The 15,945-nt window shown below is 38.1% G+C and overlaps 1 protein-coding gene across 1 annotated transcript in view; it reads left to right on the top strand.

Moving 5' to 3' along the window:
- The window catches only part of LOC117421317 (elongation of very long chain fatty acids protein 6), a 44,285-nt gene that overhangs the window by 11,085 nt on the left and 17,255 nt on the right, over window positions 1-15,945 (top strand). Inside the window, exon 2 of the mRNA XM_034035550.3 lies at window positions 14,461-14,592. Within this exon, the coding sequence (XP_033891441.1) occupies window positions 14,461-14,592 (132 nt within the window). The remainder of the gene's footprint in view (window positions 1-14,460; window positions 14,593-15,945) is intronic.

The raw sequence follows: 15,945 nt of genomic DNA, 5'->3' as shown, positions 1-15,945 counted from the left end.
CTTAAAAATAACTAGTCGGCATGTTTTATTTGAAATTATTTCCCGTGCAGCGTACTTTGAAAGAATTGCATTAGGATGCAAAACTACAAACCCATGACAAGTCAGCTTCTTATAACAAATTAAAGCACTGCAAGGCTTGCCAATAATGGTGCAGTTTGGTGTGCCATGAGTTTTAAATTCAGTGATGTGTATGTTGTAAAGGTCAATGCGACTTGGTCTATATGTTGTTGATAACAAGAGTGAAGTTGAGTTTAAACATAGTCAACACTTTGTTCTGCTTCTGGATTGTTTCATTCCATTGTACAAGTCATCTCCTGCAAACCCAGCTTTAAATCCTGTGTTTAGAAGGACAGGCAGTTTTAATGATGTACTGCCTCTTACTATCTTTTAATTTATCTATGGGTGTAGACCATCGGATAAAGATGGAATTTTAATAATGAAGTGAGCTAATTCATAGCTCTGAGCACTTCAGTTCTCTGTCAGTTGTGGACAAGCCGGGTTAGTAGCAAGCCTCTTCTAAACTTTAAAACAGACATGATACTGAGCTAAAACGTCTGCTGTTCTGCTTGACATATTTATGTTCTAGTAACGTGTGCTTTAATAAATATTGTTTTAAACCCCTGCTGGCTGAGTCCCGAAGTGAACATGCCACAGCAGAGGCTGACATAACATGGGAAGTCCTTCCAATTTGTGGAATGTTTGGAATCCCATGGTAACAGTAACTTTGTTTACATACAGCTGGAGTCAGCAAGTCAGCCCTGTAAACTGTATATTCTGATGTATAAGGAATGTTTGAAAAGTTTCCAAATTGATTTTCTTTCTCATAGTAACATGTCTCTTTGGGGCACCTTGACAGTTTGAGCATTTTGGGCACAGAGCCAATACATTCACAGCTCTCCACACTGTTTACAGGAATGTCAAACCATAATGCTTCTATATCCACTTTATTCCCCTGAGAGGACCTTAAATGGTATAACTTCCACCTCAACACAAAAAGAAAAACCCATCAAAGTTAATCTGTTTCAGGACCTGGACCTTCCTGGGTGTGTTTGGAAAGCTGCATGCCAGCTTTTCAGAGTAATCATTTTGTGTGTGCATTGCAGGTACTGTGGAAACAAATCTGTTGGTTAACTGTCAGTTAGTATGCAAATAGGCAGGTGTTAAATACTGGTATCTGGAGCACTAGACTAGAGCTGATTTAGAATTAAGTTTTTCAAGTAAATAACAGTGTAATCAGTACAGTCTGAACTTGAATATCCGGTAAACTACATTGCTATCAGAGCCTAGAGGCCCTCATGTACTCGAAATAAAATTTGCTTACTGGTGGGGTACAACAATGCTTTCAGGGGCACCCTGTTGACAATAGTGGCATAGGTGTATAATCTTACAAATACATATAGGCCCACAAAAAAATGGACAAAAGAGCATTATCAAGGTCGGTAGGTAATAGATACACCATGGCCTGCCAGGAGTGTCCTGATTTTACAGTGTTGAGTCAGCAGAAATGTTAGCTCTATCTTAACAGAATACAAGTGAGGAATTCTATTTGCATAACAAACTAATTAGTCATGTGAGGTCCACATAGTGCTCATTTTTACTATCCACAAGTTTGGTGCGATTTAGGCCTTCTTGCTGTAAGTGCTTTTTTACTTCAGTAGATCATGCAGTTTTTCTTACCCAATTCTAGAATGTGAAAAAATGTTTAAAAATAATAATAAGAAGAAGAAAACATTATTTCAAATACAGTTGCAAGCTAAGTAATTTGAATACATGCAATTTAAAAAATGGTGCCAAATATGAATTGTGAAGTGTGTTTTTTTGAGCTACAGTATTAATCAGACATGATGGAATGTTTTATTGAGAATAACAAAGACTTCAGCCAACAATGAATGAGTTCCTGTCCCACTTTCAGCTCTTAGTGTGTCTGCCTGTTAATATCACCTCCCTATTTTGTTGCAGTGCCAGCAGTCAGGTGACGCATGCCTTTGCTGTATGCCAACCCCAGTAGATGTGAGTGACTAACATAACCTTAGGCCTGTAGCAGTTGGCATCTTGCATCAGAAGGTCTTGTGCCATAGTTGCTCCCTTATCTGAGCAGCCTAGTAATACCAGGTCAGCTGATGAATACCTTTTTCTTCATTGTGTGTTTGGCAGAAAGTAATATAAATTATTGTCTTCATCACCATTAAGTAACAAACCAACACGGCATTAGAGACCAGTTGCCTAACCAACAAAAGCCTTTATGGAGGGAGAACACTAGAAAAATCAGTGGTGCTTGGAGTGCAGGGTAAGTCATACAAGCAGAGGCTTGGCTGGGATTACACAGGGCGGGCTGCATTGTTCTTTGCACTAGTAGGATTTTTTAGCACCAATTTTCAATTGCACCCCTGTAATGGATTATGCATATTGGTACAATTTCACCACTGGACATGTGTACATACTTTAGAATTGCACATCTATCTAGAGAACCACTTATTTAATGGTAATGAATCTTGATAAGAATTTTTTTTTTTTTTTTTAGAACAAGTTACTGGGTGAATCATGTGGAGTCTGGAGTCTGAATGCTCGTCGGACTGTATTTTTATTTATTTATTTATTTACTATATCTAGAGAACCTCTCCTACAACTTGGGACAAGCTAAATGCATCATTTTGCACAAGTTGTTGACTGTGTCCCAACCTTTTGTTTTGCATATGGTGGTTGTAGGTCTTGGTGACTTAGTGTTTAGTTTACAAATAGCTGTAAATACATTTAAATGTTTCCCAGACTGTTGGTGTAAATTTGTAAAACTGTAAATTGTGAGCTGTAAATATTGGTGCGAATAATCTATATGCCTTACTTACCATAACTTGCGTCATCGGTTCCTTGCAGAGTCGTTGCCTTGGAGATGCCCTTTTTCTGCCCAACAATACAGTATTTGCTTATTAATCCACCAGTAGCTCTTGCTTGTTAAATTACCATGTGTACTTTGTGTATAGCCCAGGCTGTAACTAATATTAAGATTTAACAAGTGAACTTTACACAGCACTCTTCATCAGAAATGGTTTATCAAAATATTTGTCTGCTGTAGTAGTTTTATTCAGATTTAATCATTAAGTGATAACATTTTTGGATAGATACGTTCAAATAGCTTGTGAGGGAAACTAAAGCTAACTGGCAGGCACTCCACCTTTGTATACAATGCTCTTATACAAGTAATTATACAGAATTTCTATGTAAAGTTCCCTTCGAGAAGTTCATTTTTAATATAGATGTACTAATGACTGTTGCTTCCGTCTGCAGTTTGCTATAGGAGATATTGTGTAGCAACAGCCAGCAAATATAGTGGTTTCACTGTGGATTTCTTTAACCTTATCAGAGGCAGCCCTGAGATTGTATAAAGTCACGTCATGATTTTGACCATAGGTCTTAAACTAAGGCACAGAGTTATTCTATACCTCTGGTATGTATTGTACCCTGTTAAGTAAATGTGTGATAGGCTAGAAAACTTAGGCTGGACAGTCCTCAAGCAGCTACATCAAATCCCTAGGGAAACCAGCATCTTCGCTGCACAAAATTATCCACCAAACCCAATTGTATTGAAACAGTCCAGCATGCACAAACACGTGATGGTAAGACAGAATCTTCTGCAGTTCTTTAACATCCACAGTTTATTCAAGTTGTCTTTATGAACATATTTGTTAGCTTTAGATAATTGACTGTTCTGTTGCAACTGACAGGCCCTCCTTGTGGTCAAGAGGCTTGCATCTCCCTTAATCTGTGTTTTCACGGTCAAAGAAATTGCATCCAGTTTCTTAGACCCAATTTTTTTTTAAGCAACTTTCACTGTGAAAACAGACCTTCCGAGGCAATCCAATTTATTTCCGTGACTTTGAACATGCTCAAACTTGAAGGAATGCCACTGAAACATTGTATCTAATTTTGTATGATTGGTTTGCAGGTTGTTTTATGAAATACATAAAAGCAACACCACCTACACATGTCATATAAATACAAATTTTCCTCACTCTTTAGAGTTTTGCTTATGTATTATGTATTATATTGATGGTAAACTAGCAGGAAGTTAGACACCATGTATAAGCTGTTAAAACAATGAAGACACAAACCCATTTCACTACATTGACAAGCTGGTTCAATTTCGAATCCAAAGAAAGCACAGCTCCTCATAAAGTACATTTGACGTACTTTATTTGACCATGAAAAACATTACTTCCAATAAATTGCATCCAACACAACTTTAGTCAGAGGATGGCCCCATTCAACTCATAAATGTACAATTTTTTATGCATACATTCAACCACTTTGTTTTTATTTTAACTTGATATTTTCCCTTTTAATGTTTATATATATATATATAAATAAATTTAAAAAAAACTGTAGTTCTTCTTCTTTTCATTTAAATCCTATTCACTCTTGCGATTTTAAGGTGGCCCAGGGCTGCCTTTTCTCCTCATATGTGAATGCTCCAAAAACAAAAGGGAGCCCAAAGCCAGCCCAGATTTAGGCCACCGTTTCGATGCGGCCCAGGGCCTGCAATGCAGGACCAGGGTCAGCCTTTACACATATATGAACGCAGAGCAGACTTAGGGCCACCTTTTCATATCACATGACCAATTTGTTACGTATCTCAGTACTCCCATACTCCCACGTGCGCGAAAGGTAAATAGGAAGGTGACTGGTATGCTAGCCAAGACGGCAGTGGATGAATATTGAATGGTAATTATTTCTACATCATACAACTTTAATTATAAAAATATTAAATTAAAACAAATATAGCGGTTATTTCTTTTACATAATATACAAGCTGCAGGGCATTCATAATTCTGCTTAATTTGTCAGTTACCTTTTCTTCCTGTTATTTAGTAACTAAGCGATTTTAAATATAAAAACTGCAGGATTGTGGATCTCACTAATGATCAATAACGTGGCGACTTGGCATATTCAGCCACCATTGTTTATTTTGCACGCAACAATATACACAGCTACAGAAGTGTGTGTCTTTACATTAATATGCTGATCATTTCTTTTAGCTGCTTGCTTTTACACACACACAAAAAACTGTTCTCATCCACAGATATTGAGATTGTTGATGCACCATAACATTAAGTCAAAAGTCAATTATATATAGTTTTTTTGTATTTTTTTTTAATATTACCATCAAATTGATACAGTGCTGCATTGAAAAAATATATATTAATAAGAAACATCTGCTACAAATCAAGAATTACTGTATATCCCGGTAGCGCTTCCATTCTGAGTGAAGGCCATCGTTCCATTTAAAAAAAAAGAAAATTAAATTCACCATATTTTAGGCCTGCTTTTTAGTCACCTAAATATGTTGCGGCCCTGGCCCAGCACAGTAGTGTGAACAGGGTCTTATAGTCTCTTAAAGTTTTATCACAAAGAAAATCCTATGGGCCTTTTGGTTTATGCTACATACTGTATAAACCTCACGACCAAACTGTAGGTTGGATAATAAGAACTATGCAGAAAATAGGAAACTGTCTGAAAACAACTTCACATTCCATCTTCCCCATCTAAATTAAATGATGACAGTTCTGTCAACACACAATTATAATACACAATTATAATACACAACCAGGCTGATCAGGATGAAAGTCATCATTGTCAATAATAGCAAAATAAGCTCAATTGGGTTTTCATTTTTTTTTACAACTTGATTCCCCCATTAGATCTCACCCAATGTTGAACTGTCTTTCCCCTTTGGAACAGTTTCACTAACATGGCTGCTGGTGCTGCTGCTCAGAAGTGGGCAGGGTGATTTTCCTGAGCTGCCTCCCTATTTTACAAGAATAGCACTGTCAGGATTGTGAAGCACGTGTGTTATTATACCCTCAGGATTACTCTGAAAATTACTCAAGGTTAATACAAGATAACTTTTGGGAAGAGACCACAAATGTAGGTCAACTAAATTGGTTTTCTAGTCCTGTCTTAGAAGTGGCATACTTTTTTCTTGCTGTTGTCATGACATACTTTGGCAGATAAACAGTATTATGTGTAGGTGGTTTTGCTATTTACTGTACACTATTAACAGCGAGCTACAAGGTAACTACTAGTTACTTTCCAGTCTTAGAATATTTCTTTGGTGAATGAATAAGCATACTAGAGTGTCTTGCATTCTAACACCAAATATGTACAAGTTCTCCCTCAGAAATATTAAGACTTAAGAATATTCCTAAGCACTCATAAGCCTCTTGTTCTAAACAAGTATTTTTAATTCATATATAGAGAGAGAGATGTGTAAGTACCAATAAGCTGGATTTTCAAACCATTCAAATTCAAACTTCATTAAGAAACACATTTCCGATGTGTAAAACTCCCTCTTTTCTGTCATCCATAGGATTTGATCTTGAGAGTTTAGTGGTCCTGTAGCTCTCAATGGCTCCATGTGCTGCACTCGATTCTGTGGCACAAATGTAAATATCCTACCTTGCTTGAAACAGTGGAAGATATACAACTTTTGTAGGCACAACCTTTTGCTTTTATTTTTAGGTGCCACCACTAGCATGTATAAATAAACTGGTCACCAGCCAGGGAAGCTGTAAGCTTGTAATAGGCTCAAACTATTAACACTGTATAAAAAGCCTGTATCTCCTGGGCATTGGTGTGACCTCACATGGAGTGAAAAGTAAAGAATATTTAAGAATATAAAGCTTATGGTTTGCTTCATACTCTTTTACAGAGTTTGCAAAAATTCACTGGATGTAAATTGCCTTCCAAGCATAATTTGTTTCTGTTTGTGTCATTTTAAAGCTGCTGACACTATCAGAAATCAAAGTAATTATTTACACCCCACTTAAAACTTGCTTGACACAACATCACTGTCTGCTTCTGCTGTACTAGCTGAGCAGTAGGCTATTAAACATTTTGAAGCTCAAAAAACTTTAAAAAGGGGATTACTACAAGAAACCTATAGAGCTGATACTTACAAGGGCTTCGATTTGAAATGTTTAAAACCTCACCGGATTATATAATGCATCTTCCCTTGCACTCGCCAACCTCATATATGGCCGAGTGAGAAAAGTGAGATGGATTGATCCTATCAGTTGCTTTGCATGCACTAGGCACTGTTGAAAGGTGCTGTACTGAGTGGAATATACAAACAGCACAGACAAACAAATGCTGATGCTTTGCAGCTCTAAAGGAAACAGTGGCTTAAATGTGTCAAATGTGTCTCCAGCGCTGAGAATTGAGCTGATGACAGGAACAGAGTGGGTTCTCTGAGTATAATACTCCCAGTGCTTGGATAACATATTGGATAACAACCTTGCTCATGAGCCATCAAGTGTGGTTTGTAAATGTTTGTAAATTTGATGACTATTGACTACACTATACAACTAGTGTTATGTACTTCCTTGTGATAGAGGCACTGGATATTTGTTCATATATTTGTACATTTTTATGTTTATATACATACAAAATGAACTGCGCTGACACTTATGTAAAAAAAAATAAAGTACAAACTTATTTTTCATTGTTTTTTCAGTCCCTTTTTATTAATGATAGAGGCAAACACTACTGAGAGAAACAACATTTATCGAAATGGAAAAGTGTTTATCACACTGTGGCTTTCTGACAAATCCTGTTTAATAAACAAACTCACTCATGGGAACTTTCATTTTCTGAACAGATGTTCTGGAGTACAATTAGAAATTTCTTTTTACATAATAAGTAAATTTGGTCCAATGTATGAATGTCTATAAATATACATAGTCGGTGTGTGTCAGAGAATCCGTTACTCATAATGGTACTCGGAAACTAATACTGGTACAACTGCTTTTACTCAGATGACGTCATTGTACACGGGCAGGGTGAAAACCGAGAGTTGTCAAAATGCATCTCTGCCCCTGATTTACATCCTCAAAAGTGACCAGATAGTGGTTTAAGTCTTAATGTGTCATTTGTATTCTTGTTGAGCACACAACTCATTGGGGGGCAAAAAAAAAAAAACAACACATACAACTCATGGCAAAGGAAATGCTTTTTTTTATTATTATTTTTTTATATATAAAGTTAATGCTTTTCAACAAAACACAGACATAGTAACATTTCAAAAAGTCTGAAATCCCCAAATAAACATAATATGAACTAAATAAAATATTTTTAAGCTGCATATGTTTTTGGAAAGTATATCCTTAGGAAATCCTTTTTCAAAGTGGCTGTATGCAGGAATTCGCTGACATGCTGACAGCAGCTCTCCTCAGAAACTGTAAGGGGTTTTCCAAAATGATCATCATATACAGCAAGCCCCCTGGAGATTAATTTGTGCTTGATGCTCGATACGAGGCTCATATATGCGGTTCTGTTGTACCAAACATAGTGGGTTAGAAACACATTTTTTAGGCCCACACTCAGAATACTTTCCCAGCTTCCTATCATCTTAGAAATATAGCCAAACTTAGACCCTACCTTTCCTTTTTATGATGCTGATAACTGGTTCACAAGTTTGTGTCATCAATTATTAATTATAAGAATGCAATGTGGCCATACCTTCCTGTTTTCTCAGCTTCAGAGCACTAAAAAGTAATTGAAATATGAACATTGTCACCCTGCTTCTAACCTCATTTCACTGGTTGTCAGTGCTTTTTAGAGTTGATGTTAAGGTCCTGCTCTTAGGCCCAGACATTCGAAGCGATGCACAATCCCCTCGCAAAATGTGTGCCTCGCAAAAATTAGTGCTGTTACACAAAAATGTATATTTTCCAACACGGCACAAAACAGTTGCTCGAAGTTGGAAAATAGCAGTTTTTTTGCTCAATTCGCACATGTGTTTGTGCCTCGCAAAACCACCTGTGCATTCAATACCAATATAGCAGAAATGCACAAGAGCTACGTGTGAATGCGCAGAATTGGAATACTACACGACAATGTAATGTAATGGAAACATTCTGCGCATTGCAAGCCTGTCACGCTTATCGCTAAACTTAGCCATTTTCATTCAAATTTGGCCTTTGGAGCAATTCAAATAATTTTGGGATTAAGCATATGAAATTTGCGCACATGCATACATTTGTATCTAATGTTTGTCATTATCACATGCATTAGCATGGCTAATAAGCTAAATATTTAAAGGGCCATCACAGATTCTACGGAATTCAAAAAAGTGTATCTACGCTATGCTTTTTGCTGGGAAGTCAGTTTATGATTTCTCTGCTTCTGTCTCCATAATTGACAGGTGTCACACAAATATGAGTATATGTTACCTGTTCTAATTCATTTAGATTTTTTGACTCTCTTGTTTTCTATTGGAGTACCATCCATTTTTTTTTTTTTTCTTTCTCAGTATTAGCCGTGATCCCGCTTATCAAACAGCTGTTGCTCCATGTCTGGACTGATCTGATTTTTGTAATGCATTTTTTTGTAAGAACTGTAATTCTCCCTGGATAAGGGTGTCTGTTATAAGAAAATACATACATACATTAACAACAACAGCAACAATTATAATTAATAGCCCTAGCCCACGAGTGACCCAAAGCGACCGTTCTCCTGGTGGCCCCCAGGTGACCCAGGAGATTCTGGTTTTCAAACCTCTGCCAGCTGCTGCAGGGCCAGCCCTGGGAGATCCCGCTGCACATGGATCTCCTCAGGCAGGCGAAAGGCACCCTCTGGCACCCAGAACCGAGCCTTAGGGCTCTCACATGCAGTTGTCCATACACTGCAGAACGCTAGGGCCTCCTCCACTGGAGCGTTGCATGCCTAGAAGTGGAGGTATTTTCAAAATTGGTGCATGACCAGAGGTCCTGACCCAATTATTGCCCTATATCAACTATTTTGGAGTTTCTGCAAGATCTGTTAGAGGCGGGTTGATCCCCTTCTACGTTGAAATTGTACCTAGCAGCCATATCTGCATGCAATGTCCCCATTGACAGTCTCCCGGGCACTCATATACTAGCAACCCACTTTTTGAAGGGTGCTCGGCGGTTAAGCTCTCCAAGGAGGGTCGTTCTCCCTGAATGGAGCCTTGATATTGTACTGGAGGCACTCACGATGGCCCCATTTGAGCCCCATAGAGTTGAAGTATCTGACAATGAAGACAGCCTTCCTCTTGGCTATCACCTCCGCAAAGCGAGTCAGTGAGCTACAGCCGCTGTCGGTACACAGCTTCTGCATGCGTATTTGGGAAGATGGCAGCAGGGTGTCACTACGTACAAACCCTGCTTTCCAACCTGAGGTGATCACAGCCTTCCACGTGAATCAGTCTGTATAAATGGAGTCTTTCGATCCACCTCCATTTTCTTTGGAGGAGGATAGGAGATTGAACTTCCTCTGCCCGGTGCAGGCATTGAGGTGTTATATGGATAGGACAAGAGCTCTGCGTCATTCTGACCAGCTCTTTGTCTGTCATGGTATACAGACCCTAGGACGGCCCTTCTTGAAGCAGCGACTGTCGCACTGGATTGTGGATACAGTCTCGCCTGCGTATGATAGTGCTGTCTTGCCCCCACCTGGGAGGGTAGCCGCACATTCTACCAGAGGGTTGGCTACATCTTGGGCCCTCTTCAGAGGGGCCTCGCTGTCCGATATCTGTACCGCTAGCTGGGCTATGCTGCATACTTTCTCTAGGTTATATCGACTTAATGTGATAGATCCTTCCTTGCCTTCATTAGGCACGAGGGTCCTTGCACGCTCAAACCATTAACCTTGCATTATGCGGTTCTGATGCGTCTCTCGTATGCTGCCGTTCTGTCTCCCTCGCGACTGCTCTGGTATACTTTCCCATAAGTATGTTATTGGTCATCTTCGAATTGAAAGAGAACGGTAGGTTACTTACCGTAACCCTGGTTCCCTGAAAGAGAAGACAACCAACAAACCTTGCTAGGTCGCATCGGTCGCCCTCACGGGTTCGATGCAAAAAGAGGAATGGCTTCCGTGGGTTGACTGTTTTGATCCCTCGGTAAGTGGGACCGAGGACATCACCCGAGGAAGGGGCCTATCGGCAGCTCTGACATAAAGAGCTCAGTAATACCTACCAATAGGCAGGCATATCCCATACGTAATGTTTTGGTGGTTGTCTTCTCTTTCAGGGAACCAGGGTTACGGTAAGTAACCTAACGTTTTATACTAAAGCAGGGCCAGCTGCTGCAGGAAAAACTGAGTTTATTTCTCCAACTGATCATTTTAAGAACAGTGACAACAGAACGCATGTGCTTGGGACTGTAATTAGGAAGTGTACTCCTGAGAAGAAGAAGAAAAATGAAGGTAATTTAAAAATGAAATGTACTGCAGCTTACTTGATTGCAGTAGAAGAATGGTTTTCACTAAAACTTCGCTTTCAGATTATGGTAATGAAAAAGAATGGCTTGGAAATATCTGAAATATATTGTGTTTACTGTGGTGTATTTTTAATATTGTAAATAACAGAACGAAATCATTGAAACTTAAACTTATTTTTTACTGAAACAATAAATGGTTACAGGGAGGTACAGTAAAAAAACATAAGAGCTGGACTCCACTAACCAAGATGCAGCATGTTTATTTGCAGTCATCAGCTGCATAGATTACCTATTCAACAGAATGAGGCAACAAAGAAGTGAGTACTAACATAAGTTACTGTTTTAGTATCACTTTAATGATTTAACAAGTTGTTGTATTTTAAGCAGTTGAATATGGTAGCAACCAGCTTGCTCCTAAAGTGGCACCCAACAATTGGATTTGGTGGCCATTGGCTCCTAAGGCAAAAAGTTAGTCTGGAGCCCTGTCTAGGCTAACTGAGATGGATTTACTAGTGAGCAGGAGGAGGATGGGAAATGTAGTTATTAGAGGTCCATGCGGGTACATGGGAAGCCATCTTGAGGCAGGGAATGCAATTTAAAAGTTTAAAAAAGTGGTCAAAATGTAAAAAAAAAATGTAAACAATACACATGCCTTATGTAAACAGTTGTAGCAACACATGGGAAAATGTAACACAATAAAATAAAAAGGTCCTTATGTACCCTATAAGGCCTTTCTGTGGATTTATTAGGTTTTAATTTCTGATTTTAAGGTTGGCAAATACAAGCGCTAAAACACAAAGGGGTAGGTGTACTAAAGTGTTGCGCATGTAATTATGGGTGTTTCTGCATAAATTCGCAAAAAGGGGGTGGAGGTAGTGCAAATGAGGGTTCTCAAATAATATAATGAGATGTACGAAAGCTGCAGGCTATTGAGACACTTACAATTGCATCAATTTGTTAAGAACTTTTGAAAACATGTTTTTAAAGTCGCAATTGTTGCTGGCATTTACCAGTCCGCTTTTTCTTGTGCATTGCCAGTTGTGCTCAATGCATTTTTGAGGCGAACAGCCAGATACCTATTTTTCCCTAAAAGGAGGGCGTTCTTACAAGCCTTCTAAACACATTTCTATTACATTTCTGGTTTCCCTGTGTTGGGAGCAATAGACTGCACACATGTGCCACTAACCCCTCCAGCTCATTCTGAGCATCTGTATAGGAATAGGAAACACACCTATTATATTAATGTGCAGGTGGTTTGTAATTGTGCACAACTTAGCACTGCACCCCTGACCTAACTTAAATAAAAACAAACAGACAGTATACATTTGGCTTGTAGGCTGCTAATGATAATACAAATTAGTGGGATAATGCAAAATGTGTTGCTGGTCCTTTGAAATTCGTATGAACAAGAATTGATTGTCCTCCTGTAAGTATAATAACTTGTCAATGCAGCACCATGATCTATTTTGTGTTCATTGTCTAGGCTGCCAAGTTAATAATAATAATAAAAATAATCTTATTTGCATTGTACACCAATGTGTACAATGCAGCAGCAGCATGATTTATTTTGTGTTACCATAACTGTAGCCTATAGGCTAAAGTAAAAAGAAAGTGCGCTCTGTGTTCATTTGACTTTACTACTGTATACTGTATAGGCATACCAAAAATGCTAATTCAAAAGTATTCATACCCTGACAAGGAAAATGAAATTAATAGCTAGTTGAAGCATTTTTAGCAGTAATCGCATCTTTTAAACGATTAGGATATTTGTCAATGAGCTTTTGGCATGATTCTTTAGTGAATTCTTCAACGCAAAATATTATTCTAGTTCATTCAAATTCCGAGGACTTCTGTTGTGCACAGCTGCCTTCAACTCATACCAAAGATTCTCAATCAGTTGAGAATGATTGGTCAATATGTTTTGGTATGCTATGGAATCCATTTTACCATGTATTGGAACTAAATTTCCTGTGCCATTAGAGAAAAAACAGCCCCATAGAAGGATATTACCACCTCCATGCTTGAGAGCAGGTATGGTGTTCTTTTCTTTGTACACCTCTCCAAACGTAATGACTGTCAGCGTGACCAAATAGCTCCATTTTTGTTTCATCACTCCACAAAACCTTTGTCCAGAACTCATATCCATCATTCAAATGCCGTTTTGCAAACTTCAAGCGATTGTCCTTGTGACATTGTCCTAAGAGTGACTTTTTCCTTGGCCTGCGACCATTGAGACCTTCACCATGCAATACTCGACCTATGGTTAAAATGGAAACCACAATCCCACTTGCAGCCAGTTCACTTTGAATATCTTTGGCAGTCAATCTTGGATTGTTATTAACGTTCCTCATAATTCTTCTACTTGTTCTTGGTGAAAGAACCTTCTTTCTTCCAGACCTAGGGAGCGTTGTGACAGTACCATGAGCCTTGTAATTCTTGATATAATAGAAACAATAGTTAATGTTTGATAAACTGGGATACTCAAATGCTTGGAAATCTTCTTGTATCCTTCTCCAGCTTTATGACAATAAATAATGTTCTGCCCTAGGTCTTCAGATAGGTCTTTTTTCCCATATTGACTAATTAGTAATGACAGGAATCATCCTATACCTAAACCTTTTATACTCTAAGACTGTTCACCTACAATTCAGCATTTTCTAGAGTTTTCTAGAATTAGGTTCTGCATTATCATATCGAAATTTCTAGCACCTTGTAGACAATACTGTCATGGCATCAAAGGGTATGAATACTTTTGAATTGGCACTTTAGGAGTTTTTTTCCTCATCCATGAAAGCAAAACTTTTGCTACAAAAGATTTTGACTACAACTAATATATATATATATAAGAAGATGCAACAAATATTTAAATTGGTATATTGCAGCTCTTTTCATTAACATATTTTCTCTTCGTACAGACGGCGAAATGTATACTTTGCTAAGTGTCACAACGAAAATGCAAATTACGGTATGTTTGCATTGCAACTGGCCCATCTTAGTACACCTACCCCAAAATGGCTATATTCATGCCCATATATGGTCAATCTATTTAGGCAAGAAGGGTTAAGGTTAAACCACTGACCTGTCAAAAGTTTTTTGTTTAGTGTTTAAATGGTAGCTTATTTATCAATGTGCAGTTTTGCAACGCTGAGAATGAAGTTTCAGGTTCAAGTTTGTACAGTATCAGTACGGCTGTATGGTTTAGTAAAATGCACCCTTACTCTTGCAGGAAGAAGTCATTCTTGTTCTCTGCTCTCTACGCTGCCTTTATATTTGGTGGCAGACACTTGATGAAACAGCGCGAAAAGTTTGAATTACGAAAACCTCTAGTGCTCTGGTCAATGAGCCTTGCAGTCTTTAGGTAAGTGTGTGTTTTTTTTTATTTTTTTTTATTTTGGTATGCAACCCAGAACCAAAATGGAGCAAGCCTGCCAAATGTTTAATGTAAGCTGGTTAATACATCCTCATTTTCATCTTTTAGCCTACCACAGAATAATAGAAGGGAGCTATTATTGTAACCCACCATTCCCTTACAATGATCCAAAGCAACAGTTCTGTCTTTTAATGAGGAGACTGTCCCCCGTCCCCCGTCCCCCGTCCCCTGGTTAAATGGATTATAAAAGGATTTTCTTTAACACCAAGAATTATTAATATTTTGACTTTGAAGGAAGCACTTCATTTTAGCTGCAATGGCCTTGAAATATTAAGGATTGCATTAAGCTAAGTAATATGCACTTGCCTGCCCACCACTTTATTAAGTGTGTTGACCCTCTTACATTCAAAGGATACAAGTTCCAGTTTCCTTAGTGATTTAAAACAAAAAATATTAATAATAAAATATGTCCTGGCTTGCCCTTCCATTATTATTAGTTCTCAAATGTGCAGTTCTGTAAGAAACACGTGCTGTAGAAAACATGTATTTTAATTTTAAAACATGGTATCTTTTACTACATTAGGTTAAACAGCATTGTCCGTTTCCATGCCTTAAACTCAGGGAAGGGAATCTGTTATATTGGTAGCACTTCCTAGGTCATTTCACCTCAGCAGCATCTTTTGAATCACAGTATGTTACTGGGTGAATAAAGTATGTCAGTGAATAGGGTAAAAAGAATTGACCAATGAAGTACAACACTATCTGAAAACATCTTAGTCCCAGATATGATGTGAAAATAGGTCATTTCACATCTGATGATATTGCATTTGAATGTGTTTTAGGAAGTATCCCAAATCATTAGCTCTCAGTTTTTGGTCTGTAATATGCAGTGTCAGTGTCACAAGGTGATTTGGTTGCGCGTTATTAACCACAAAGTGGCCATCTGGCCAAAACTGGCATCCTTTCAGCACCCCAGAACTCAGAAGTGGACAGCAGATACACACTTGTGCTTTTGAGAAGTCTGGGGGGGAAAAAAATAGAATTATAAAATGTATCCCTCTACTTCAATATGACATTCATAATATAATATTGTCAAACTGTTATAAATTACATTTATTATCTCATCATCTCATTATCTCTCATCGTCCAATGGTATATTAAACTTTAACACGCTTTCTTGAAAGATCTAGTCATGGTCCCCTTTTTATGCATTTGTTCTGGCATCTGATTGCTTGTGCTAATGAAGATCAAATCTTTATCAGTTTGTTTGTATGGGGAGAAACTTTGCTTTAACATTTGTTTGGACAGTAAGTTGAAAGCAGCTGCTTCCCCTATTGACTG

The sequence above is a fragment of the Acipenser ruthenus genome, chromosome 1 (genome assembly GCF_902713425.1).
Source record: "Acipenser ruthenus chromosome 1, fAciRut3.2 maternal haplotype, whole genome shotgun sequence".
NCBI classification, from domain to species: Eukaryota; Metazoa; Chordata; class Actinopteri; order Acipenseriformes; family Acipenseridae; genus Acipenser; species Acipenser ruthenus.
The sequence above is the reverse complement of the archived record's forward strand: the minus strand, read 5'-3'. Positions and strand labels throughout refer to the sequence as shown.